The sequence below is a fragment of the Rhamphochromis sp. 'chilingali' genome (genome assembly GCF_963969265.1).
Source record: "Rhamphochromis sp. 'chilingali' genome assembly, chromosome: 14".
Lineage (NCBI taxonomy): Eukaryota > Metazoa > Chordata > Actinopteri > Cichliformes > Cichlidae > Rhamphochromis > Rhamphochromis sp. 'chilingali'.
In genome coordinates, this window is record NC_137941.1 from 6,552,102 (window position 1) to 6,577,107 (window position 25,006).

At 38.1% G+C, this 25,006-nt stretch overlaps 1 protein-coding gene across 6 annotated transcripts; it reads left to right on the forward strand.

The window, feature by feature from the left end:
* The first annotated feature begins 1,017 nt into the window (after positions 1-1,017).
* pms1 (PMS1 homolog 1, mismatch repair system component) lies at positions 1,018-25,006 on the forward strand. Of its 6 annotated transcripts, none has more exons than XM_080903871.1 (13): positions 1,018-1,107; positions 2,293-2,439; positions 2,751-2,933; positions 3,029-3,131; positions 4,258-4,421; positions 11,314-11,430; positions 13,926-14,048; positions 14,156-14,302; positions 14,406-15,178; positions 19,853-20,311; positions 20,460-20,590; positions 24,439-24,599; positions 24,686-25,006. In XM_080903871.1, the coding sequence occupies exons 2-13, from the start codon at positions 2,308-2,310 to the stop codon at positions 24,884-24,886; spliced, it is 2,694 nt and encodes an 897-aa protein (XP_080759997.1). In that variant the 5' UTR covers positions 1,018-1,107; positions 2,293-2,307; the 3' UTR covers positions 24,887-25,006. The 6 variants fall into 6 exon arrangements, with proteins under 6 accessions (XP_080759997.1, XP_080760000.1, XP_080759999.1 ...); XM_080903874.1 differs by having other exon boundaries at positions 1,019-1,107; positions 2,296-2,439; XM_080903873.1 differs by having other exon boundaries at positions 1,051-1,162.

Sequence of the window (25,006 nt, forward strand, 5' to 3'; positions counted from 1 at the left end):
ATATATTTGTAGGTTGTGTATCCTTGAGGTGTTAATGGGGTTATTGAAAATGTGTATATGTGCGTATGTGTATATACGTATGTATGGATAGATAGAAACATATATATATATATATATTAAAAAAATTACACATAACATATAATGTAATTGCAAGGAGGTATTTCTGTAGTCTATTGATACTAGATAGTGGAAAAGGGGTGGGATTAAATAAGCTTATGCTTCTTCCTGCTCCTTTTTGAACATGAACGTTATTTGGAGTTGTGGTTGCTCGTTTTCCTTTTGTTTTGCTTTGTTCATTTGTCTCTTTTAATTCTATTTTGTTGTACTTTTTCAACATGTTCAAAATAAAGATTCAATCAATCAATCAATCAATCAATCAATCAATCAATCAATCAATCAAAAATACATAAAAAATGAAAAATAAAGAAATATCCAAATGGCATGCCTGTTCTTATCCCTGCACACAGGATGTCACATCACATCAAGCAGGTAACATTAATTTAATTTAATTTAATTTAATTTAATTTAATTTAATTTAATTTAATTTAATTTAATTTAACTTAATATGGGGTGGCATGATGGTTAACACTGTTGCCTAACACCAAGAAGGTCTTTCTGTGGAGTTTGTATGTTAACCCCATGTCTAAATAGGTACCTCAACTTCCTCACACAGTCCAAAGACAACCACTTAGTGGGGTAAGGTTAACAAGTGATTATAAGTTGCCCATAAGTATGAGTGCAAATGGTTGTCTGTCTCTCTGTGTTAGCTGCCACAGGTGCAGAGGTGCAGAGAATAACATCAAGAGTGAAAGGGACCGTTTAGAAGATGGTAGTGAGACCTGCTATGAATTGTGTTTTGCAGATGGTGCGACAGACAAATTGACTGATTTTTAGATTTCTTGTAAATAAAATGAGAAATAAGAAAAACAATGCCCAAAACTGCCAGCTCTAACTCCGGGCAGACTGCTCTTTAGACTCCGCCTACGCCTGACTTATAGCCAATCAATATGCAGCGAAGGGGGTTGGGAGGGCGGGAAAACAGTAACTTCCGCCTGTGGTTCTCCGTGTCTGTTGTTATGAACGATTGAAGCAGAGAAGCAGTTTTATGTTAGTATTATTTAGCCGCTTTATTGAGCTAATTATGGCTTTGTAACATCTGTACGTAAGTTTGAACTAAAATTGAAATTTAAATCTGAGCTAGCAAGTCTGAGCAGCTTAAAGGAGGTGTGGAGAGCAGTTAGCTAGTCTTAAAGTACAGTTTCATTTTGTGTTTAAAGAAATGTGGATAAATTGTGCCTTAAATGAAGTGAATATATCTTAGTGCCGTTGCTTTTTTGACTGCCTTTACTGGTAAATTACTGTTAGCTGTGATCACTAATTCATCGATATAAAAGGACGTTTTCATGTATCAAGGAGCAGCCAATTTTACAAACCGTAAATACTATTTCTTTAATCAGCAGCAGTAAACGAGTATTTCTGGCAGAAGCGCCTGAAAAGTTAAGGATTCCGTCTACAGTCATCAAGGCAGAGTTGTTAATTAATGTAGATAAAATGTCCCCTTGAAATATCTGCTCTTATTTCCATGTATAGATTTTAACTGCAGGAGGGTCCACTGAAGCTGGTTCAGCGTTTCTTTGGGTTTCATGTAGAGAAGTTAAGAGACTGAACTCATAAACACTTACATGGGATGGCCCGCTGTGTTTGAGCAGGCAGCTAAAATAAAGACTGGAGGTGTAAGAAGTTAGGGAGTAACCTGCAGGTTTCTGGGTTGAGATTTTTGTACAGGATTCCTGATTTTTAAAAATCACATAAATACAATAAATCTAATTAGTGACTTCAATAAACTAAAAAAGTTTGAATCATGCATGCCCCTAATACACAGTGAGTGTCGACAAACTGAAGAATATTCTTGTACTGTACACTGAAAGAAAGGGAAATACTTGGACACGTTTTTCTTTATATGTTTGTGTACAATTTTATGAACTTGTCCACCCCACTTCAGCGCAGATTGCATGTATCTGATGAGCTTAAAGCAGTCTGACACCACTGAAAATGTGGATAACCAAGATCATATAAATATTACATTCAATAAAATTGGTCAGAGGACACAAATCCTCTTTTTGGGGACATCCAGGATAATACTCTGCCGAATCAAATATGTGGTGTCACCCACTATTGCAAGGGATCAAAAGAAAGATCAGGAGCATGTTTATAAGGGCTATCCCTTGGCCAGCTATTCTCCTATTATTCTTGTGACTAGATGTGCCACTAAATCCAGATGTTTCACCTTAGCAGATAACTGTAGTCATGAAGCAGCTGCCCCCGGACACTGTGCGTCTGCTGTCCAGCTCCCAGGTCATTACGTCTGTGGTGAATGTTGTCAAAGAGCTGATCGAGAATTCCCTGGATGCTGGAGCTTCAAGCATTGATGTTAAACTGGTAAAGTACTTAATTACAGCTAATGTTACAGGGGAAAAAAATTAATTTATTTAAAAACCTTGATTCATGCAGAAGCAAATGCAGTAACCAGTCTGATTTCCTCCAGTTAATTACCCCTGTTAGTGTATTTTACTTGAATTTATTATCATATTTATTTAACATTAATGATGCAATGATTATGAATAATGATGTGAGTGAAAATAAATCATTAATATTAGAGCATTTTGACTGCTGCTGCAGTCACTCTTCAGATCGTAACAGCTTTGAGTTTGATTTCCCTTCATGTTGCACTACTTTTATTGACATTTTAGGAAAATTTTGGCCTGGACCGCGTAGAGGTTCGTGATAATGGGCAAGGAATCAAAACTGTAGATACTCCTGTGATGGCTGTGAGACATTTCACCTCAAAGATCTGCAGACATGAAGACCTGGAGCATCTGGAAACGTACGGCTTCAGAGGGGAGGCGCTGGGTTCCATTTGCGCCGTGGCTGAGGTGTTCTATTAAAACTCAAACACTCGTGCTGTGTAAATTACAGCCGCTGACACCTCAATGTGGCTAAACTGAAGTTTTGTGTCATTTCCCTTCAGGTGGCTGTTACCACAAAGACAGAGGAGGATGAAATCAGCACCCAGTACACAATGGACTTGACAGGGAAAATTGTTTCCCAGAAGCCGTCTCATTTAGGTCAAGGTACGGCACAGACAGCAGAGCAACAAGGAAAACTTCCTTTTTAAAAAATATCTAAAAAACGAAAATTAAGTTGCTTCAGATATGAGGGCAGAATTTATTTTAATCCCGGTGAACAGGAAACTTAATATTGATGTTTACAAAATCAGCCAGCAGACACATTATAAACAGTGCTGTTCGTGAATTATTATTGGAAAAATAGAAGTGTTTTACTTTTATGGAAATATGAATATAAAAATTTAAAAACATCAAACACCACCCATCACAAAAGTTCTTAAATAGGTTAGCTCAATAAGAAAAATTAAAATGAAATATGACAAACCAAAAATAGTTCAGTAAGGTAAACACTATAGAGAAGAGCAAAGGTCAGGAAAAATTGGAGTATAATAAAGAAAGATAAAAATAAATAATAATAATACATTGATTGTATGGAGGACCAAAATTTAAAAAAAAAACAAAAAACTTTCTCCTTATTCTCCTCTCTGTTTAACTTCCAGTTTATTTTGAAATTAATTGATTAGTGCATTTATTGATTAACTTGATTATATTTGCTTTAGAAAAATAAAATAGAAGTAATTCAAGTGTATTTATTTCTCTATTTTCTTTTTAATCTTCTTTTAAGGATTTCTTCTTCGTTATGTGTAACAAAAAGAAAAATAAATAGGGAAATATATAAAAATAGGAAATAATAAATCAGTGATGCTATCACACAAGTACACTTGTTTATTGTGTGTTAAATTGGAAAATGCAAGTCTGCATCCATAACTGTGCAAAACATAGTAGATTTACTATTACACAAATACTCTGTTTAGTTACTCTATTTATTGTTTAATTGTATAAAGTGTCCTTTAATGATGGAATAATAAAACAGGAATATAAATCAATGGACGAGTTTAATAAAGGTAAAAAAAATACAAGAACAAGTGAAAACAAATGTCAGTTTACATCAGTTTTTAAGCTTACTTTAGATATAATTTTTAGGCTATTTTTGGTGTGTTAATACATTTAGTATTTTATTTATGTACATACTTTTAATTTTTGCAATTTTTTTGTCTGCCATATTATCAACTCTAATTGTTGCATGAAAATATAATTTTAGGTCACCTACTCTGTTCTGTTTCTTTTGCAGGGACGACAGTGAGTGTAATGAAACTTTTTAAGAACCTTCCAGTGAGACGTCAGTGTTTCTCTTCTACCAAGAAGTGCAAAGAGGAGCTGAAGAAGGTGCAGGATCTGCTGATGGCCTACGCCATTATCAAACCGGAGCTGAGACTCATGCTCGTTCACAATAAGGTCAGTAACTCGTCCACACAACTTAAGAAGAGAAATAAACATTACTTATATACAACCTTTAAAAACAAAGTGCTAGTACATACAGGCAAGGCAGAGCACACACCAGATATTAAAGTAATTTAAAAAAAAGCCACAAAAAATGCAAATAAAAATACAACGAAAAAGAAAGATTGATGAAAGAAGAAAAACAGCAACATAGATTTATATACCAAGACAAATTAAAACTGTTAAGTAAAGAAGCTTAATAAAATAAATAAAAAATAACAGAATAAAATAGGTCTAAATAAGATAAGATAAGATAGGATAACTCTTTATTGTCATTTCACAGTCATACATAATACAATAGTACAATGAAATTGAAAAACTGTCCCACGTTGGCACAACACAACACAACACAAATAGAAGAATAAGTGTATGCTTATTGCACATTGTTATTATTGCACCTTATTATTATTACAATTAAATAGAAAAAAGAAAGATGTATTTAATGAATAAAAATCAAAATATAATGCAATAAAGAACTTAAGGTATTGTATTGTAGTAAGCTTGTCCAATAAGTGGTGCAGATGGTGGTAGAGGGTGGTATTTGACTCCTCCATCTGCTGATGGAGGAATCCAATTTGAAGCTTGATTCAAACAGCAAACTTATGAATTCTGAAGTAACATGGATCCATTCCCATAGCAGGCAGTTCAAAACTAAGACCACAGAAATAGTAACATTGCACTTTTCCCTAATAGTCACACCATATTACTCTTTACTGCTTTACTGGAGATTAATGTCGCACGCAAGTTTGGCCAGGAAGTGATTAAGACGCTTATACAAGTAAAGATGGAGATGAGTATCAGTCATATTCCACTGTGGTTACAAAAAAAACACAACACCTTTGTATACAAACACCCTGATTTAAAGCTTTAGCTTGATGCAACCACTAGGTGTCCGCCTTAGCCTTCAGATGACATTCCCTTTAGCTGAAAATCCCCTTCAGTTTTTTATATATTAATATGGCATGTATGTGTGATGGGACTATAGATGCAACTAGCTGCTGTATCTGCAGCTCTTTCACTTTATTTGTGACCATGTATAGAGTGTGAGAGTGGTTGTGTGTGTCAGAGAGACCATGTTTACATATCTTAGTGGTGACCAAAAATTGGAAGTCTACTATGCTTGTGGGGACCAACAGCCCTTATGGGGACAAAATCCCCATAAGTCCCCATAAGTTTGAAGGCATTTTTGAGACTCAAAATGTGGTTTTAGTGTCAGGGTTAGAATTAGGTTACGGTTAGGTGTAGGCTAAGTGTTAGGATTAGGCATTCATTTTTTGATGGTTAGGGTAAGTGGCTAGGGAAAGCATTATGTCAATTAGATGTCCCCACAAAGATATGAAAACACAGCATGTGTGTGTTCTCTGTGTTGTTGTTTACCTTTTTTATACACAGGTCTCTATTGATAAAGAGTTCTCTTTCTCAGTAAGACAGACTGATTAAATTAAGGATTTGAAAATAAATGTACTGTTTTGTAGCCATCTTGATAACACTGACATGTATCAAGACTCTGAAAACCTCTTTAGGATTACTGTTAGATACTGTTAGATTGTCAGTTAGTTAAGTTGTCTTCACTATTTTGATTAATGCCATTACTATCACTCCTCCTACTGTATCTGGGGGGTGCAAAGACAATGCAATGCATTAAGTAATGTGTTTTAGTTTTAATGCACAAGTGTATTTTTTTATTGAGTAGTATATTGGTCCATTTTGGGGGATTAACAAAAATCAAACAAAAAATTTATTAAATACTGGAAGAGAGAGCCAAGTAATAAAGCCATTAAACTCTTTTTTCCATCCAGATTTCCTTACAGCTGTAAGATGTTCGGGCATCTTTTGCCCTTTGTCCTTGTGGTTGTGTCCTCAGATGTGTAAACGGACAATTACAGGAAAATATCGAGGAGCTTGGCCGACCTGTTTGAAGACAGAAATTGTCTCTGGCCTCCTGCTGGTTTCTTGTCAGTGCTAATGCGAGTCGGTGAGCTGTGAAATTGTTAACGTGTGATGGAAAATCTTCATTTAGCTTCTACAGGCGCTCCAGAAACACTAAAGATTTTATCAAGGCGAGAAAGACGAACCGAAACACTGCAAGACTAGTGAACATTTTCTACATTTAGGTTGATAAAAATTTCACTCATTAATAAATAAACTTAAAATAAAAACATGCAAAAGAATATATTTGTTTCCAGTAAGATTCAAACAGCCGAGTTTAAACAGAAACAGCTCAAGCTTTGATTAATTGCCTTATTATTTTTTATGTTCATCCTTTTTGGTTCTAGTAATGTCAGAAAATCTTAACGTATCTCTTTTGAATGACTTATTTTGTACGATTTATTGTACTTTTTCTTAAAGAGAAAGAAAAGAGATTTTGATCCGTGTTGGCTTCAAGGTACATAAATAAGTAAAATAGTCCAAAACCAAAAGATACAAAAGAAATGGTGACATAGAATAAATGAAACTAATAAAAACGTCACATCTGAGAAACTCGAACTCAATCTTTTGTTCTGAAATGTTTGATTGAGAATCTTTAAACAGGATTAGATGATGTACAATAAAACCTGCAGACATTTTACAAATACTTGTGATGCAACAGTCTGTCAGATGGTGATCAAAATAGTATAATTAATGCAACTAATTGCTGAAACAAAACCTCTGTGAATGACAAACACACAACCCTTAAATTGTTAGACAACATGTCTAACAATTTAAGGGGAGCATGTTCTGCATATTTGAGGATCCCTTTTAGTGGTAAATGTCATTAAGTGAGAGAGCTCTAATATTTGTTTGATTGATTGATTTGTTTGGTAGCAAGATTACTTAAACATTTATGAAGAAATTTGCTTAAAATTTCGACCAGAAGTGGGGCTTTTGGAGTCAATCTGGATCTGAGTTCAGGGATTTTTTGGAAGGTCTGTTTTACCTGTGCAGTTAATTGAATTTTAATTTCAGCTATATTTTTACCCTCCACCTTTTACTGAAAGAAGGTAATATAGATCAAAACATTATTGTGCTACATTCAGTTTTCCAATCATTTTCTCGCTTTAGCTTTTAGCACATCCGTTTCCTTTACTTTTCCCCTGATCACAAAATTCCAGATTCACTCCCTGCCACATTCCCACTAGCCTGCAGCAGATTTACTGCATTCATGTAGTGTTGAGTTTATTTAGTTGAATTACAATTAAAGCTCATGGAAGTCTAATAATAATATATTAATGCTTTTATTTATTTTTCAAAGTTTAATAAATCCACTGTTGTTTTCTGAGAATGATTGTGTTAAATAATCATAATATCGATTCTCATTTCATTCCTAGTACAAAGGCTCTGACGTTTTTGTATGCCTTTCCCTGCACTGTCTGTGTCTTATCAGGGTTATTGTCTCACTCTTATCTACGGCTGTTTTGTTTTTGGGTTTTTTTGCATTAAGAAAAATTACTGTAATTGCCAGAGTTACCAAAATAATTGTGATTGATATTTACTTTAATCAGGCAGCAGCCCTGATTGCAAAATACTTTGCGTCATCACTTCACAAATGCATATAACATTTAATTTAAAAAAATCATGTGAAATGTCATCTTGATTTTCTCAAGAAAACTCACAAATTAATCCAGACCCAGGGACTGAATTCATGCCTGGTCTGGGGGCAATTTACAGCCTTGAAGCCACAGTGCCTCTGGATGCTGCTGCAAGAAAAATGTTACCAAGTGCATCCATGAACATTACAGCTTGCAGGGAATGCTATAGTTCAAATTACTTTAAGAGCAAACATCGATGCTCTGAGAGGTGTGAATCCCTAACATGTGTTGCCGTTTGTTTGGCTCTTTTAGCAAATGGTAGCAATTTGATTGTTGGATGAGTTTGACTAACACAAGCTTAACTGAACATAAATAACATGTGTACTTAAGTAATATATCATCTTTCACAATGTCTAATGTCATTTAATTAACTGTGAAGAGATGGATCATAAATAAACACTGACCTAACAACAGTTATTAATTCTCATTAGTTATATTCAGGTTGCATGTTTTCCAGCGTGAAAAACTGAAAAGTAAAAAGAAGTCATTTTGTGGGATATTTGGTTTTAGACCAGAGATGTGTTTGGTCTTTTTTTATATAATTTAGAAGTGTACCATTTTAGATATTTAGTAATTTATTCCCCAAATTTGGAAAGGCCTGTGTTGCAGTAAAAAAAAAAAAAAAAGGTGACCATTTTTAAATAAAGTAAGATAACATGGAGAAATAGAGTAAAATACTATTTCAACTATTTCAAAACATAAAATGTCCCAAAAGACAAGAAGATTTTTTTTAAGTAAAAATGTAAATAAAACATCAAAAAAGAAATAAAAACACAAGAAAAAAAATCAGAATACATAGTTTAGTAAGTCTAGCAAAATAAAACATCTTAATTGAGAACTAAAGGGGACAATAAAATATGATTTAAAAAATATTAAAAAATGGCTTAAATAGGCAGCACGGTGGCACGGTGGTTAGCACTGTTGCCGCACAGCAAGAAGGTCCTGAGTTCAATTCCAACATCAGGCGGGGTCTTTCTGTGTGGAGTTTGCATGTTCTCCCCGTGTTTGCGTGGGTTCTCTCCGGGTACTCCGGCTTCCTCCCACCGTCCAAAGACATGCAGCTTGTGCGGATAGGTTAATTGGATAATCCAAATTGCCACTAGGTGTGAATGTGCGAATGAATGTGAGTGCAAATGGTTGTCTGTCCCTGTGTGTTGGCCCTGCGACGGACTGGCGACCTGTCCAGGGTGTACCCTGCCTCTCGCCCTATGACAGCTGGGATAGGCTCCAGCGCCCCCCGCGACCCTGAAAAAGGATAAGCGGAAGCGAATGGATGGATGGATGGCTTAAATAGGTAAAAGTATGACAACATGGAACAAAACTCTTGGTTCTCATATGTAGAATCATGTAAGAGTTAGTATTTTTAATGTATGATGACAATATGTCGGAAAAATATGATCCAAAAAGCACTATATGCAGTTTTTGGACCAGGATGTTTTTCTTTTTTGGAGCTTTGCCTCTGTACACATTACATTGTATGAAGGGAAAATGGGGATTTAAGAAAAGTATTGGAACAGGTGAGGCCTATTCCCTCATTATTTCATGACAGTCCAAAAAGACCAAATATCTGAAAGTATTCTAAGTGCTTGCATTTGGTAGCTTTTTACTGAAACTGCCAATATGAGATCCAATGAGATGCTAGTGAATGAAGTCATCGATAGGCTGAAAAACCAAAATCCATCTATTAGAGAGAACAAAAGCTATAGAAGTGGCTTAAAAAGAACTAATACACCAGCCAGCCCAGCAACACCGAAAAGGCTGAAAGATTACAGAAGACAAGTGTGGTTGAGCACAGAATAATTTCTATGGTTAAGAAATACAATTTCATAACATCGTACGAAGTCAAGAAGGTTAGATGAGGAGGTGGATGTATCATTTGACACAAAGTCAAAGTCTACAATCAAGAGATGTTTTCATGGATGGAAATACAGAGGGTTCACAATAAAGTGCAAACCAGTGGTTACACTCAAGACAAGGAAATAAATAAAAAGTAAATTAAAAAGAAATATTGCATGTTCCTGTAGTAGTGGAGCAGAGTCCTGGAGAAAGTGCTGCTTTCTGTGAATAGAGTGGTCAGGAGTATCCGCAATGCAGAAGAGTTTGTTGTGTGATCTCCTGTTCACCACAACTCCAAAATTAAGCTATTTTTACTTGTTTCATTACATAGACATTTTCGTCTCTTACCCATCAGGCACCCCAACACAAATACAGCTGACTGTGGCTGCAATTTGGGTGATTATAATGCCTGAGTTAAGTTGCTGATCGCAGCTGCGGACTTGACCTCTGCTTCAGTTTCAGGCTGCAGCCAGTTTGTACACAGAAGTGTGTAGGCGGTGCAGGTCAGGGAAGGGAGCACACGACCACCATATAGCTTTCATAGAAATCAATTTGGAGTTCGTCAGGGGAGGGTACTGAACCCATTTTGTGCAATCAGCACTTAGTTGCCCCCTATCCTTTATCTCCAGCTCTGCCATTTGGCTTGTGTCATGTTTCATAGTTTCTTCAGGAACTGTTTACAGGAGTTATCCGTTTATAGGTGCCAACTTTAATTTAATATCTGAGACACGTCCTGCAACACAGTGTGTGCTTTTAGAAATCAACACCCAGGAGATAAATTCACTGGTAGACACATACTGATGTTAACATATTTTGCACCTAAAATATTTTCTGAACTGTGGTGCTGCTAAAAATACAGCATTGAGTTTTTTTCTTGATTACTTATTTGAAAAATTTACACATTTAGAAATTTATGTGGGGAAATCTTTTTAAATTTATTTATTTATTTTAATTTTTGTCCAAGCTTTAATTACTACATTATGTTAAACGTTTTCACAGCATTAGGGGGTTTATACAGTGTGATTGTCGATGAAACTTGCTTTTTGGTACAGTGGACCTATTTTGCTTTTCCTTCTTTTTCTGTCTTTTCCAACTACCATTGGACAACCTGCAACTTGGCCCTGCAAGACTAAATTAACTACGAATTCCTGTTTCATTACTCTTTATTGTTTGGCTATATTGTTATGTGCATATATGTGTATTTTACCAAAGGTTCCTTTGTTTCTTCTTTTCCTACGTTTTTTCTGACCTTTTTGAGCCTCAGCCCTGACAAAAATTCAGTTTTATAGGAAAGACCAAAACACAGACTATAGCACTTAAAAAATATCAAAACACTTTAAAAATGTGTCACATCGAAAATTAAATTGTCAAAGCTAATAAATAAAAACTGTAATAACCTTGACGAGGACTCATTGAGGTGGACGGGTGTCATTTCGTTCCAGGTGGTCCTTTGGCAGAAGGCCAAAGTGGCCGATAACAGAAGCGCCCTCCTCGCCACGCTGGGGCCCGGTGCTATTGCCAACTTGATCCCTTGCCACCATCACCAGGAGCAACCGGAGGTTAGTTAAGGGGAAGCTGTAGAAACTGGAGAAAAGCTGAGCGATTCTGCAAGATGAACACAAACGGTTGTTAACCCTTTTGTGTCCCAAATTCACATTTTAATATTGCAACAAAAGAGACGGCATGAAGTGCACAGAACCCTGACGGACGATTGTCATGAGTTCAGATCTGCACACTGCCCCTGTCCCGCCTCAAGCGCACACATCTACTCATTGCTAGAACCTCATGCTGTTTCTCCTGTGGCCCCGTTGCCCTTCATTACGCAGACGTTTGTGTTCGAAAAGCACAATTTCCCCTCGCTCACCTTGAAAGCTTGATGTCAACAAACACATCCTGAGATCCAGATCAGTTAAAATATTGTGTAACATTGCAGCATGCATAACAGGACTTCTTAGAGTCAGTGTTGCTAATGTTATGCAACACTAGCGCTCAAAAACCTAAGAAAATATTTGAAAACAAGTTAAAAATAACCAGATCTGCACTGGTGATGATTAATGATTACGACCTTAGGACCTTAGGCTTAGCTGCCAATACTACATTTAATGCCTGGATATGATGGATAATTTCTGCAGAGCAAATGGGAGCATGCACGTTATACTCGATTGTGAGCTAATAACCTCATCATGAACGCCTGGGCTCAAGCCAGCAAATGTGGTCAGTTGGTGGCTGGCCAACAATTTCTTTGCCCTTTTCTCTTGAGTTCTTTCCTGATGAGGGCTGAGTGATTTTTGTTAGCTAAGCTTTGCTCTGCAGATTGTAATTGAATTACCGTCGAGCTGTAACTTTCTGCTTGGTCACGGTAGGTGTCATGTGGCTCCTACCTGCTGTCAGGCTCCAAACTAATCTATTCTGACAGATATGGAGCAGCCCTTTTCACCCTGTTTCTCTCTCATTTTCCCCTTTGTTGTTGTTATTTTCCTGCTTGGTGCCCGGTTATGAGAACAACCTTTCACCTTTTCCTCTTACTCCCCGTAGCAATGAAAGGGAACTTTTCTCCACCTTGTCCCTAAGAACAAAGCTTCAGTGATCAAGGGGACCGGGTTGACAATTTCTCCAGCCTCGCTAGGGGAGAGCTGTAAGAGCTGTTCCTCTGCAGAACAAAATGTGACACTCGCTTTTTGCCAGCTTGACTACACATAGCCGAGGCCCTTTAGGGCCAGAGGTGCCATTCGTACACTCATAAAGTGACCCTAATGAGCAGAAATGGAGAAACGCATGTGTGCCCTGACCTGAAACAGCAGTTCATTTATTAACTTCATTGGCGTGCGCTGCTGCTAATAATGAGCCTGAGACCATGTGGAAACAAGCATAGCTGTTGACTCCTCGCAATCTGCTGAACATTAATAGTTTTCCATAATTTCTTACTAGCTTGCATTCATAATGGAGTTTTAAGTACAGTTGTTGAGGTTTATGCTGAGTCGTCGATTTTAGCTCATTAGGACCTCCTCTGGCATGATTTTGGGTGAAAGGTCATCATGTATGATGCTGAGTTTTAATGGGAAAATGCTGAACACCAAAAACAGGCCTGCATGTAGAAGAGGGAACTTTGGTCCTCTTTTATGAGTCTGATCATTTTAACCCGTAAAATATCATAACCTTAATACATGGACAACAGAATTGTGCAGAATTAGAGAGAGACGAAATGGAAATGTGGCTTTAGTGCTCCTCTGCCACAGTGTGAGGAGAGACTTTATGAAAAGTGAAGCCAATGTCTTAAACCTGGTTGGTCTTACCTTCACCTGGCCACAAGCAATAGATGGCTGAAAGAATAAGATGGCAAAAGTGAGCTTCTTCTGAAGGGAACTCAGAGTAGAGTCACTGCTCCTCCGCACTGAAAAGAGCCAGATGGCATCTGACCAGTTAGCATTGTAAACCCCCTTTAAGTGAGGTGTTTTGTAACATGTCCAAACTGGTATAAGATCTTGGGGCAGACCAGTGATACACTGGAGAGATTATGTATCTCATCTAATAATAATATTAATGGATTGCATTTATATAGCGCTTTTTGGGACCCTTCAATACCACTATTCATTCACTGGTGAAGGCAGCTACAGTTGTAGCCTGGGGGCAGACTGACAGAGGCGAGGCTGCCATATCATGCCATCGGCCCCTCTGGCCATCACCAGTAGGCAGTAGGTGAAGTGTCTTGCCCAAGGACACAACGACCGAGACTGTCTGAGCCGGGGCTTGAACCGGCAACCTTCCGATTACAAGACGAACACCCAACTCTTGAGCCACGATCGCCCTCATCTGGCATGGGAACATCTCCATATCACCTTGAAAGAGCTTGGGGAGGTAATGGGAAGAGCAAGATCTTTATTTAGACTGCTGTACATCCTATACAAGCGGTGGAAAATAGATGAATGATGTTATAGTGCTTTTGTTTCTTTTTGGATTTTTATTCCTGTTTGACTTATTTCTAGTTTTTAATGCATGGCATGCCTTTTCTTATTAGCCTTCTTTGTGTTGGATAACTAATTTTTCTTTTTCTCAGATTCTTTTGGAGGGCTTTTTCCCAAAGCCTGGAGCTGATTACTCCTCTACGAGCACATCTAACCCTGACAAAACATTTATATTTGTCAACAACCGGCCAGTCCAGCACAAAGAAATAATGAAGGTAAACTCATTTTGAATAAAACAATCAATAAATACATTTTTATGGATTAAAAACTTTTTGTTTATTTGTTTCTCTGCAAATTTTATTTTTTTGTGATTGGCCATCAGCTGTTGCGTCAGCACTATACTGCTCAGTATGCAGACGACCAAGCCAGAAATCGATATCCCACCCTTATGCTTAAAATTTCTGTTCCACCTTCATCGGTGGACGTTAATCTGACACCAGACAAGACTCAGGTTCTTCTTCATAACAAGGTAACCACAAAGCTCAAACTTAATCAAAGTGAGTTGTAGTTTATTTGTTTGGCTGTAGAGATTCCTGAGAAAGGAAATTGACCTTTTCTCATCTGTTTTTTAGGAGACTGTATTGACTGCAATAGAGGCATTGCTGGTTTCTCTCTATGGATTTCGGCCTAACGCTGATCTCCCAGCTGACAAACACCTCAGCTCTGAGCCATTTCCTTCGCCATCTAGTCCTTTGCAGGCTGACAGTGAACGAAATGCAGAGAATAGTCACAGCAATGATAGCGTCCCCAGAGATGGACCCAAACAATCGAGTGCTGACACCTCGCTGGACCACCAGGCCTCAAACTGCAGCTCCTCTTCTTCTATAGCAGATGACTGGATTGTAAACCAGATTCCAGCTGATCTTGAGTCTAACTTTTCTCTTTATGATGATGAAATGTCTCAGACGGTGACAAAGCCAGCAAGCAAATCCCCGGAGAGACTTGTGGACAATAAAATGACAGCTGCAACTATAAGCAAAGTCCAAATTTCAGCTGAGGACTGGAGCCGGGGGACCGCTCTTACTGACCCGGTATCAGGAGAACCCCTGCAGCCTGTCATAATTCATCGACCTACAAAGCAGAATCACTCTGTCCCAGATGAGGCCATGAGTGAGAGCAGCTCAAGCAAAAAGACATTAAATGCCATCACGGAGAAGCGAGCTGCCCTGACAGCCTATGACATGATCAGCAACCGCACCATGAGGGCACCGCTGTCTCCTGTCACTATTTTTGAGAAGGAAGCCAGAGCTGAGGTCCTGAGAGAGAAACCCACAGCCAGCCTGCAGGACATCAGCGTCGCTATCCATGAGAGGTGGAAAAATCTGAGGGAGGAAGACCGTAAGAAGTGAGTTTCCAGACCTTCACCTTTCTGAGTTTCCATCTCTTGTTATTTGCAAGGCAGAGATGGAAGAGAGGAAAGTCTGACCTGCCATTTGCATGTGAGAGGCCTGCTGTGGAAATTTTATTGATACGAGCTGTATTTCTAATTTCCACACAACTTTGCCTAATAGTGGGTGAGGTAACATAGATTTCCGTAGTGCAACAGGTATTCCTAATGATGATATGTCCCCTCTTGGTCTGTCCAGAGGGTCACATCTCATTTCTATTTAAATTTGGCAAATTAAAGCTTCAAGTTTGTTTTCTCTTTCCATGCATATCGACTAAACACAGGCATTAACTACTGATTTAATTTATACTCACTGATATAAACTCCTATTCACTCAATTTTAATTAGAGACCATTTCTAGACTCGCACATGTCCCTTTGTCCACTTAAAAATCTCACCTACACTTACACCGCATAAGTGGCATGAGGACTGACACATAGTTGGCTAGTCAAGGGCAGACTTGGCGCAGCACACATGGAGGTAATGAGCATTTGTGTTTGACCCCGGCTCCCCTCAGAGTCAAAGGATTGGCATTAATGAAGGTTAGATGAGGACGGATATGTTAAAATAAATAAACAGAAAAAAAAGCAAATGTTTAGTTTTATTCTTGAATTTGAAAGGATAATGCACAAAAAGATGAAAAAATTGCCTTAGCTCTTACCTCTCTTTGCAGTCCTTGGCCAGTTATGCGCATTATTTAATAAGTTATAAAATATAAATACCTGTCAGCAAGATACAAGATATAAGAAGATAGTCTCATTAAATATTCATCCAAAAAGGGTTAAAATACTTGCACACTACATTTCCAAAAGTATTCACTCATCCAAATCATTGAATTCATGTGTTCCAGTCACTTCCATGGCCACAGGTGTATAAAATCAAGCAGACTGCTTCTGAAAACATTTGTGAAAGAATGGGTCGCTCTTAGGAGCTCAGTGAATTTTAGCTTGGTACCACGATAGGATGTAACCTGTGCTACAAGTCCAGTCGTGAAATTGCCTCGCTACTAAATAATACACAGTAATCTGTTAGTGGTATTATAAGAAAGTGGAAGTGATTGGGAACAGCAGCAACTCAGCCACAAAGTGGTAGAAAACATAAAACCATAGAGCAGATGCTGAGGGGCATAAAGCACTGAGGTTACCAACTTTCTACCAAGTCAAACGCTACAGACCTCCAAACTTCATATGGCCTTCAGATTAGCTCGTCTGCCTTGACATGTGCATAGAGGGCTTTATGGAAAAGGTTTTCATGGCTAAGGAGCTGCAGCCAAGCCTTACATCACCAAACACAAGTGTCAGATGCAATGCTGTAAAGCACGGTACCACTGGACTCTAAAGCATTGGAGACACGTTCTCTGTAGTGATGAACGCTTCTCTGTCTGGCAGTCTGATGGATGAGTCTTGGTTTGCTGGTTGCCAGGAGACGGTACTTGTCTGACTGGCATTGTGTCAAGTGTAAAGTTTGGTAGAGGGGGTGATTATGGTGTGAGGTTGTTTTTCAGGAGTTGGGCTCAGCCCCATAGTTCCAGTGAAAAGAACTCTTAATGCTTCATAATACCAAGACATTTTGGACGATTTCGTGCTCCCAACTTTGTGGGAATAGTTTGGAGATGGTCCCTTCCTGCTCCAACATGACTGCACACCAGTGCACAAAGCAAGGTCCATAAAGACATGGGTGACTGACTTTGGTGAGGAAGAACTTGACTGGCCTGCACAGAGTCTTGACTTCAACCCAATAGAACACCTTTGGGGTGAATAAGAGCGGAGACTGAGCCAGGCCTTCTCAACCAACATCAGTGTCTTACCACACAAATGTGTTTCTGGAAGAATTTCCAAAAATTCCAGTAAACACTCCTAAACCTTATGAAAAACCTTCCCCGAAGGGTTGAAGTTGTTATCTTAGCAATGAAAGGCCCACATTATTATAAACTTTGTGGATTAAGAATGAGATGCCATTCAGGTGTATATGCGTGTGAAGGTACACAAGCAAATACTTTTGGAAATAAAATGTGCATATACATTTAAAAAAATTCCCCACTTGCCCTCCGGGTGCTCTTTGTTTGTCCTTCAATCTCAGTTCCTCTACCAGGGGCTTGGGGACTTGAGTGTCTAGGGCAGTATCTTTACTGTTCCTGGGACTATGCTTTTTTTGGACATCTCATTCCTGGAATCTGTTGGAGCCACTCTCCCAGTTTGGGGGTCACTCTCCCATTCATTTTCCTCCTTAACTGGAGTTGCATTCAAAGTATCTTTCCAACAGTTCCCTATTGTCATCCCATGCCAGCTTATGCCATAGCCTTGTTCCAAAAGCACACTTTTCATCAGTATATCCTGGTTCCTGACCCAGACCTTATTAATCCGGGTGATGCCTGAGCTAGCGTGGCTTCAGTTACAAGTCTCTTATCATGTTCCAAAGTAACCTTGAGTAGCATGGCAGGTCCTAGCCTGGGGAACCCTTACTGGATGCATTCCCTGGCCGGGATTTAAACCCTTAAGCTATTATTGACCTATTGTTCCAGTGACGGTAATATTGGTAGAATAGTTTGTCATCCTCCTGGCTCAAGGTTTGCATTAAACGTGTGCAGTACTTTTCAGTCATTTGTCAATTTGTCATTAGTGACTTAGAAACTGTCCCAGATGCACTCGTACATGTCAGAATTTGATTTCTAACTGCTGAGCTACTACATTACACTGTGTTGCAAACATTTGAACCCAATTATGTAAGATTGCTGCATACCAATTTAAAGTAATTGCAAGGTTGGAAAGTGTGCATCAGCAGATTATAGGATCTTTTAATAAGGTATGGAAGAGCATATGGAAAATGACATCTGTTCAGACTTGTGTTTCACTGTACTGCTGTCTTAACCGTGAAATAAGATAACTCTGCACCTTTCACTTAAGTGGCACGCTAACATGAATTTGTGAAACATGCTATTTAAATAATGAGGTGGTAAAGCATCAGACCAAATGCTCAGATGCAGTATATGGAAATAGGAGTTGATAAAATTACTATTTTGTTAAGGAAAGCACCCAATGTACCCTGGTGTCAACTTCTCAACATGATCTTTGGGAACAAAGTGGTACTCATGATGTAATTTATAACCCCATTAAAAAAAATCCTTGAGATGCTGTGTACATTGTAAAGAAAAGCGGATTACAATGATTTGCAAAAATATACATCATTTGAATGATGTGACAAGCAACAAAAAAACGACTTAGTGTGTTATGCTAAAAAAAAGGAAATACAATTTTTTTTAATGAAATATCTCAGAGCTGGTTAGGTGAATTCCTAATGTCATTGGTAATAAAAAGAGCATCCTGGAGAAGCTAAGTTTTTCAGAAGATCGGAGCTGCTCTGTAAGAATGTGTGGGCGAAAACCTTTTCTTAGCATTTATTTTGGGCTTTCATCGCTTACAGTATGTGGTATTTCTCAAAGACTGAGAGAGAGGCTGGGATCCTAAAGAAGCTGACTGTTTGACCAGTTCACCACTCTTTAAATGATTGTGTAGGCAAATAGTTCAAGAATTAATTTTCTTCTTGAGAGAAAATCTCCTCCCGAGAGAGATCATAGGTCATTTTTATCTTATTTTTATCTTTATATGGATAAATTTTAACTGACTTTTATGGAAGAAGTGGTGAACTGTGTTCACTGACCCTGTTTTTTACTGAGCATGTGCAGTGATTTCCACCACACGTCTGATTTTAATGATGTACTTTCCAAAGGCTGAATACTGTGAACATTCGGTACTGGTTTTTTAGTTTTGCTACTTGCAGAGATTTCACTATATCCGGCTGAAAGCTCCAGCTGCTGAAGTGTTGAATCTGGCACACAAAGTACAAAATATTCAGATTGACAGAGCACAGTTTTTGAGCTTTTTACAGTCTGTTATGTTAGTTTTGCAGCCTTTTTTCAGATAAAGACATTATCTACAACCTGCTTTATAACAGCAAAGTAGTGTTTCTTTGTAACCACAGTAAATTGTTTAATATCAAAAACTGAGACAGAATATTGTTCAAATTGCACTTATTCTTCTCTGTTTTGTAAATGAATGGTTCAGAATCCAGACTTCATTACATGTACAGCTGTTCCAGATAATGATTTTACTGGTCTGGCCAGCTTGAGATTAAACTGGCTTGGTTTGGTCATGAGCAGAATGAGTCTGACATCCCTGCTCTGCATTTCCATCTTTTATGATATTATTAACTGTATATGACCAAAAAAGGGTTTTTGTTGTTGTTGTTGTTGTTTTCATCAAGAAAAGTTATTTCTAATTAGTTGAACTCATGAACAATCTGTAGATACTCCCTTAAATACTTCTGAAAGACCTGTCTGCTCAGGGATGCTTTTAAAAAACAAACAGAACAACAAAAAACAACCCAGTCAGGCTAGTCCTGTACCTCATTAGTTGTGAGATACGCCACCACCTCTTTTACAGTCTTCTGTTTGCCCCATCCCAACTTTTCAATGTTTGACATGTTTTTCCACTATGTTCAACTAAAAATACACGTTTATGCTGATCTCATTTCATTCTCTTTGTTTCATTTATGCACACTTTTTAGAAAAGAGGTTTTGATTTAATAGCAGAAACAGCCATAACTACCATTACAAGGCTTGGTTTAACTCTGCAGGTATGAAGAGAAGGCAAAAAAACACCTGGAACATCATGAACAAAGGACTAAGTTGGCCTCAGCTGAGGGCCCCAGAGAGCCTGGTGTGAGGAGCCATATGCAGGGTCAGAAACGTAAGGCCCCGCTGTCCAACCAGCAGCTGCTGGATGAGCTCTTCGCCGCTCAGCCTCAGAAGAAGATGAAGAACCCTGCTCCTAAGCCCTCACAGCCCCTCCCCTGCAGCGTGGCTGCCCTGCGGCTGCAGCTTCAGCGCCTCTCATCCCAGAGCAGCGCAGCGCCGCAGGGCCTCCGTCTTGTAAACCGGCTGGCCTCTCAGAGCGCCTGGGTCATTTTATGTGGTCAGAGGCTCATGTTGTTAAACCCATTTCGAGTGGAGGAAGCTTTGCTGTTTAAGAGACTTCTAGAGAATAATATACTTCCAGCAGCGAGTCTGCAGAACCCTATACAGTTAACAGATGGGTAACGTATCACTCACGTTTCACTAGCAAAGTGCACAGCCACTTTCTTTGTATAAATGTATGCACATATATGAGAGCTAAGTACGAAAGAAGCATTTTTACCTTTGTTTTTTGTATGTATGTTAAAATCCTCTTTTTCTCTTTTTTAGAAGCCTTGGAGGGGCTGAATACACAGAGGCTTTGTGCAGCATGGAGAAACAAAGCCCGGAGCTGAATGGAGCCGCCTTCTTTTCTGATCCTAGGCTTGTGGCAAATGGTTTTAAAGTCAAACTCACTCCAGGTACAAAGAATAAATCCAGGAAAAGTTGCTTGACATTATTTTATGAGGATATTACCACAGAAAACCACTCAGGTACTCTGGCTTCTGTTAAAAAGAGAGATTAATTTTATTCTTTGAACAGCTTGGAAGAAAAAAATAAACCAACACATATCAACTTTAAGCTTTCATCAGGGTCTGACAAATCCAATCAGCCTGAAATAAATACCACTCCTGGCAATCTACCTACATAACCCATAGAGGGTGCTAAAAATAAAAGCAGAAGCTCCACAGAATTCAAATTACAAGAACAAATCATGAGGATGATGATAAAATTCAATAATATTAATCTCCAGGCTACATGAGGAAAATGTAAATATTGCAAACAAAAAGTCCACTAAGTAAACAAGTTGTGTGCAAGAAGTTTCTTGTTTTGTGACTCATGCTTTTGTTAATGTCATAGTTCAGCAGTTAGAAATGTCAAACCTACAGTCCCCGTAACGGGATTACAGGCAATTATGTCTGACAGAGTTTCTCTGTGTCGGATTAGCTGCGGGTAAAATGAAAAACACCCAGTCTTTCACAAGGTTGTTTATCATGTTAAACAATAAATTCTCAATTCTAGTGTTTTTGTTTTTTAAGAGTTTTCAGTAGTAACCTCCAAATGTTCATTTTAAACTTGCCAAAATTACTGATTGATTACTTAACTTTATGCATTTCAACAATGAAAAGGGTGAAGAATTTGTGAGATATTGTGGTAAATGTTAACAGCCAAATAATGCAGTAATCTTGGTATAAGTAAAATCCTTCTAGAATCAAGTCTCAGCACTTGGAAGTGGTCCTGATATTCAAATAGTATCTAAACTAATTTTCAGTGGTCACTGAGACCTAACAATAATGTTTTTAAAAGTTTTTTCCTTCCCTGTGGAAGTTTTATTTCTACCACCACCTTTTCTGTTGTAGAAACCTCACATTTTAGTTTCTATTCAGGTATGTTTGAGTGCCTCTCTTAATGTGTCTGATATAAATACTGAAAATACTTCATCAAAAACATAATTGTGTTTACTTCAGTTCAATTCATTCTGGATTTTAAATTCGAGCCAGTGAAGAGAAGCCAGTATAGGAGAATAATTCTTTCTCTTTCTAGTCCCTGTCAGTACTCTTGCTAAAGCATTTTGGATCAACTAAAGGCTTTTTAGGAAGCTTTCAGGACATCCTGATAATAATGAGTTATAGTAGTCCAGCCTAAAAGTAATCAATGCATTGACTAGTTTTTCACCCTTACTCTGCGACAGAAAGCAGTCCTACATGTTTGTTTATTATGAACTTTGAAGGACATATCCTGATCAAAAGTGACTCCAGGGTTCTTCACGGTGTTACTGGAAGCCAAGGAAATACTATCCATTGGTTTTAATCAAGTATCGGCTTAAAATCTTGTTTCTAAGCTTTTCTGGGTCGAGAACAATAACCTCAATTTTATCTCATTGTAGAAGCAGAAAATTTGAGGTCATCCAGGTCTTTATATCTTTAAAACATTCCTGCAGCTTAACTAATTGGTGTGTGTTATCTAGCGTCATAGATAGATAAAGTTGGGTATCATCTGCATAGTAATGAAATTGTATGCTGTGCCTTCTAATTATACTGTTTACATTACACAGAATCTATCTGTGTAATGTAAACAGAATTGGTCCTAGAACCCTGTGGAACTCCATAATTAACCTTAGTGTGTGAAGAAGACTCTCTGTTTAGCTTGAGTTGCTGAGACAGCTGGGTCAAATGATAGCTTTAATTAGTGAATTACTAAAGGTCTGTAGTAAGTAATCCAGTAATAGATGGACTGATCATATTTAAGACTAAAACAGTAATTAATGGTAGGACTTCTTTGGGCAGTCTTGTAGAAATGGGGTCTAGGAGACACGTTGATGATTAGGAGAAAGTAATCACTGAAGTTAACTCAGAAAAATGAATCAGAGAGAAATGGTTTACCATACATCTATGAGATGGTTACAAATAATTTAATCTCTAATGGCTAAAATGTTATTTGTGAATAAATTCATGAAGAGCTCTGACTCTTTGTCAGCCTGGCTACAGTGGTGAAAAAACCTAGGGTTCTTATTTTCTTCAATCTGATGAATAGTAAGATGTTCTAGCTTTATGGAGGATTTTATTGTAGTGCAACAAACTATTTTTCCAAACTAAATGATGATCTTCTAAATTAGTAAGATGCCATTTCCACTCCAGCTTAAAAGTTATCTGGTTTAAGGTGCACATTTGAGAGTTATACCAGAGGGTCAGTTACTTCTGATTTGAGGCTTTCTTTTATAAAAGCATCCCTTTGTCATTGTCATTGGGGAGAGTTTCCTGGCCAAGACAAACAACAGTACAGTCAATGGTGGTTGCGTAGACTAGTAAGGCACACAAAAATACATAATAGTATACCAAATGTGTACTACAAGCATACTAAATGTAAAGGCCATAAACTGCAAAATACAAAAACTACCAAAATCTATGAGTAATCTTATTGACACTGAAAACATCAGTGTAAGTCTTTATATTGGGGCAAAAAACAGGGTTATTAATATTCAAGAAAAACAATTGGCTGAATATTACTTTAGCTTCTGCCTCCACGTCACCTAAACTCACCTTAAATTCCTTAAGTAAGACCAGCTCCTAAAATGTTGCTCGTCAAGAGTTGCTCCCTGCTGGCTATTGGAAAGACTGCAGGTTTAAGGCATGTCAGTGTTGACTTTACTTTTTAGACACAGAATGTTTATATTTTATTTTATATCCAGGCTGTAGTTCAAATCTATGGGGTCTTGTTTAAGGCAGTAGATGAATTTAGCATCAGCACCAAGCCCAACTTTACAGTTCAAAATATTGTTTTGAACTGTAAATCATTCAGAGCTACTCTAATAGAGACCGAGAATAAAAATGTGGACCTGTAAATGAGCGAAAGAAATGAGACTATTAAATAAGACTTCGAGGATTTATCCCAGCAAATGTTTAAACATGATGTCAGAGTAAAGTAGAATGACTTCCTCAGTTGAACCTCGTTCATCCATGCTTTGATGTTACCTCTTCAATATTTGCCTGCAGAGGGTATACAATGTCCTGTGAGTATTGGTTGTTTTTGTTGCTGGAATGGTTCACCTCAGTTGACATTGGCTCTCTGCCCGACAGCGTGGTCTCACAGTAGGTTTGTACCCCAGTGTGCAGGTGATGAGAATGGTTGCCCTTTAAAAAATTCCAGGAATTTTCATTTGGCACTGCCAGCCTCTGTGGGTGTGCTTGGACTGAAGGCAGCGGTGCATGTAAGATGTTTTCAGTGCACGAAATCTGCTGAGTTTCTTTTGCTTTTGTTATATTCTTGAAAATATCCTCCAAAACTTGTGTATAATTTTTCTGATATTTTAAATTAAATCTGAATATAAAGTAAATGTGTTACTGCCGTAGGTAATTTTATTGTTTTAAGCTATTATTTTCATATAAATATTTAATAGAATAGAGAATGATTTGAACCCTGCAGTATTTCTCTGCACAGATATTTCAAATTGTCCCTGGCTCTCTGGGTTTGTTCTTTTTTTTTTCTTTTTTTTTACCATCCAAAGTTGTGTATTAAAAATAATAAATTGTGCATGATTCGCAGTATTTCCTCGTGAAATGAGAAGCCATCATTCTTCCACCCTACAAGACAGCTTCCTTCCAGTCTGCTGGGGCTTCTATTAGTCATTTAACACTCCATTTGGCCCTCTGCTTGTTTGACTTGGTCAACAGTTCGGCTGTAAACCACAATATTTATTTATTATTCTTTCCTGGAGATAGTACTAGCGTCTGGAGTATATTAATCCTTGTTTTCTGCTTATTTTGGCCAGGCGTCACATCAGCCGAGAGACATCTGGAAGTGACAGCAATGGCAGACTGCGTGCCTTTCCTCGGTGTGGAGGACCTCAGGGAGATCCTGACTGCAGTTCTTCACAAGAAAGCCAGAACTGTGCGGGAGTGTAGGCCATTGAAAGTCACAAACTATCTACAAGTGAGAGCTGCTCTGAGTACAAAATGAACACAGCATCACGGTGATATTTTTGCTGTTTAATTTAATTCGAATTTTTTCCCTCACAGGGTGAAGCAGTCCGACTTACCCGGCAGCTGCCTACAAATTTATCTAGAGAAGATGTGAAGGAAACCCTCCTGCGGATGGAACAGCAGCTGGGTGGCGCCAACCACACCTGCATCCATGGACGCCCTTTTCTTCAGCACCTAACTGACGTTCCTACGACAGAACAGGAAGTGAAGGCTTTGCTGAGACCTTTAGAGCTCTAACAAACTGACAATATCATTAAAATTGCTTTTTTCATTATAATGTAGATGAGTGTTGTCAATTTGTTATAACCAGAATACATAAAATAAATATATTTTTCCCAATTTCTGGGCTTTGGGCAA

Bases quoted from the DNA above. Each gene is read 5' to 3' on its own strand.
- pms1 (XM_080903871.1), top strand. From the start codon at position 2,308: ATGAAGCAGCTGCCCCCGGACACTGTGCGTCTGCTGTCCAGCTCCCAG. The intron at 14,303-14,405 runs GTAACCACAAAG...TCTGTTTTTTAG, and splicing joins AGGTTCTTCTTCATAACAAG to GAGACTGTATTGACTGCAAT. The intron at 20,591-24,438 runs GTACAAAGAATA...TATTTTGGCCAG, and splicing joins TAAAGTCAAACTCACTCCAG to GCGTCACATCAGCCGAGAGA.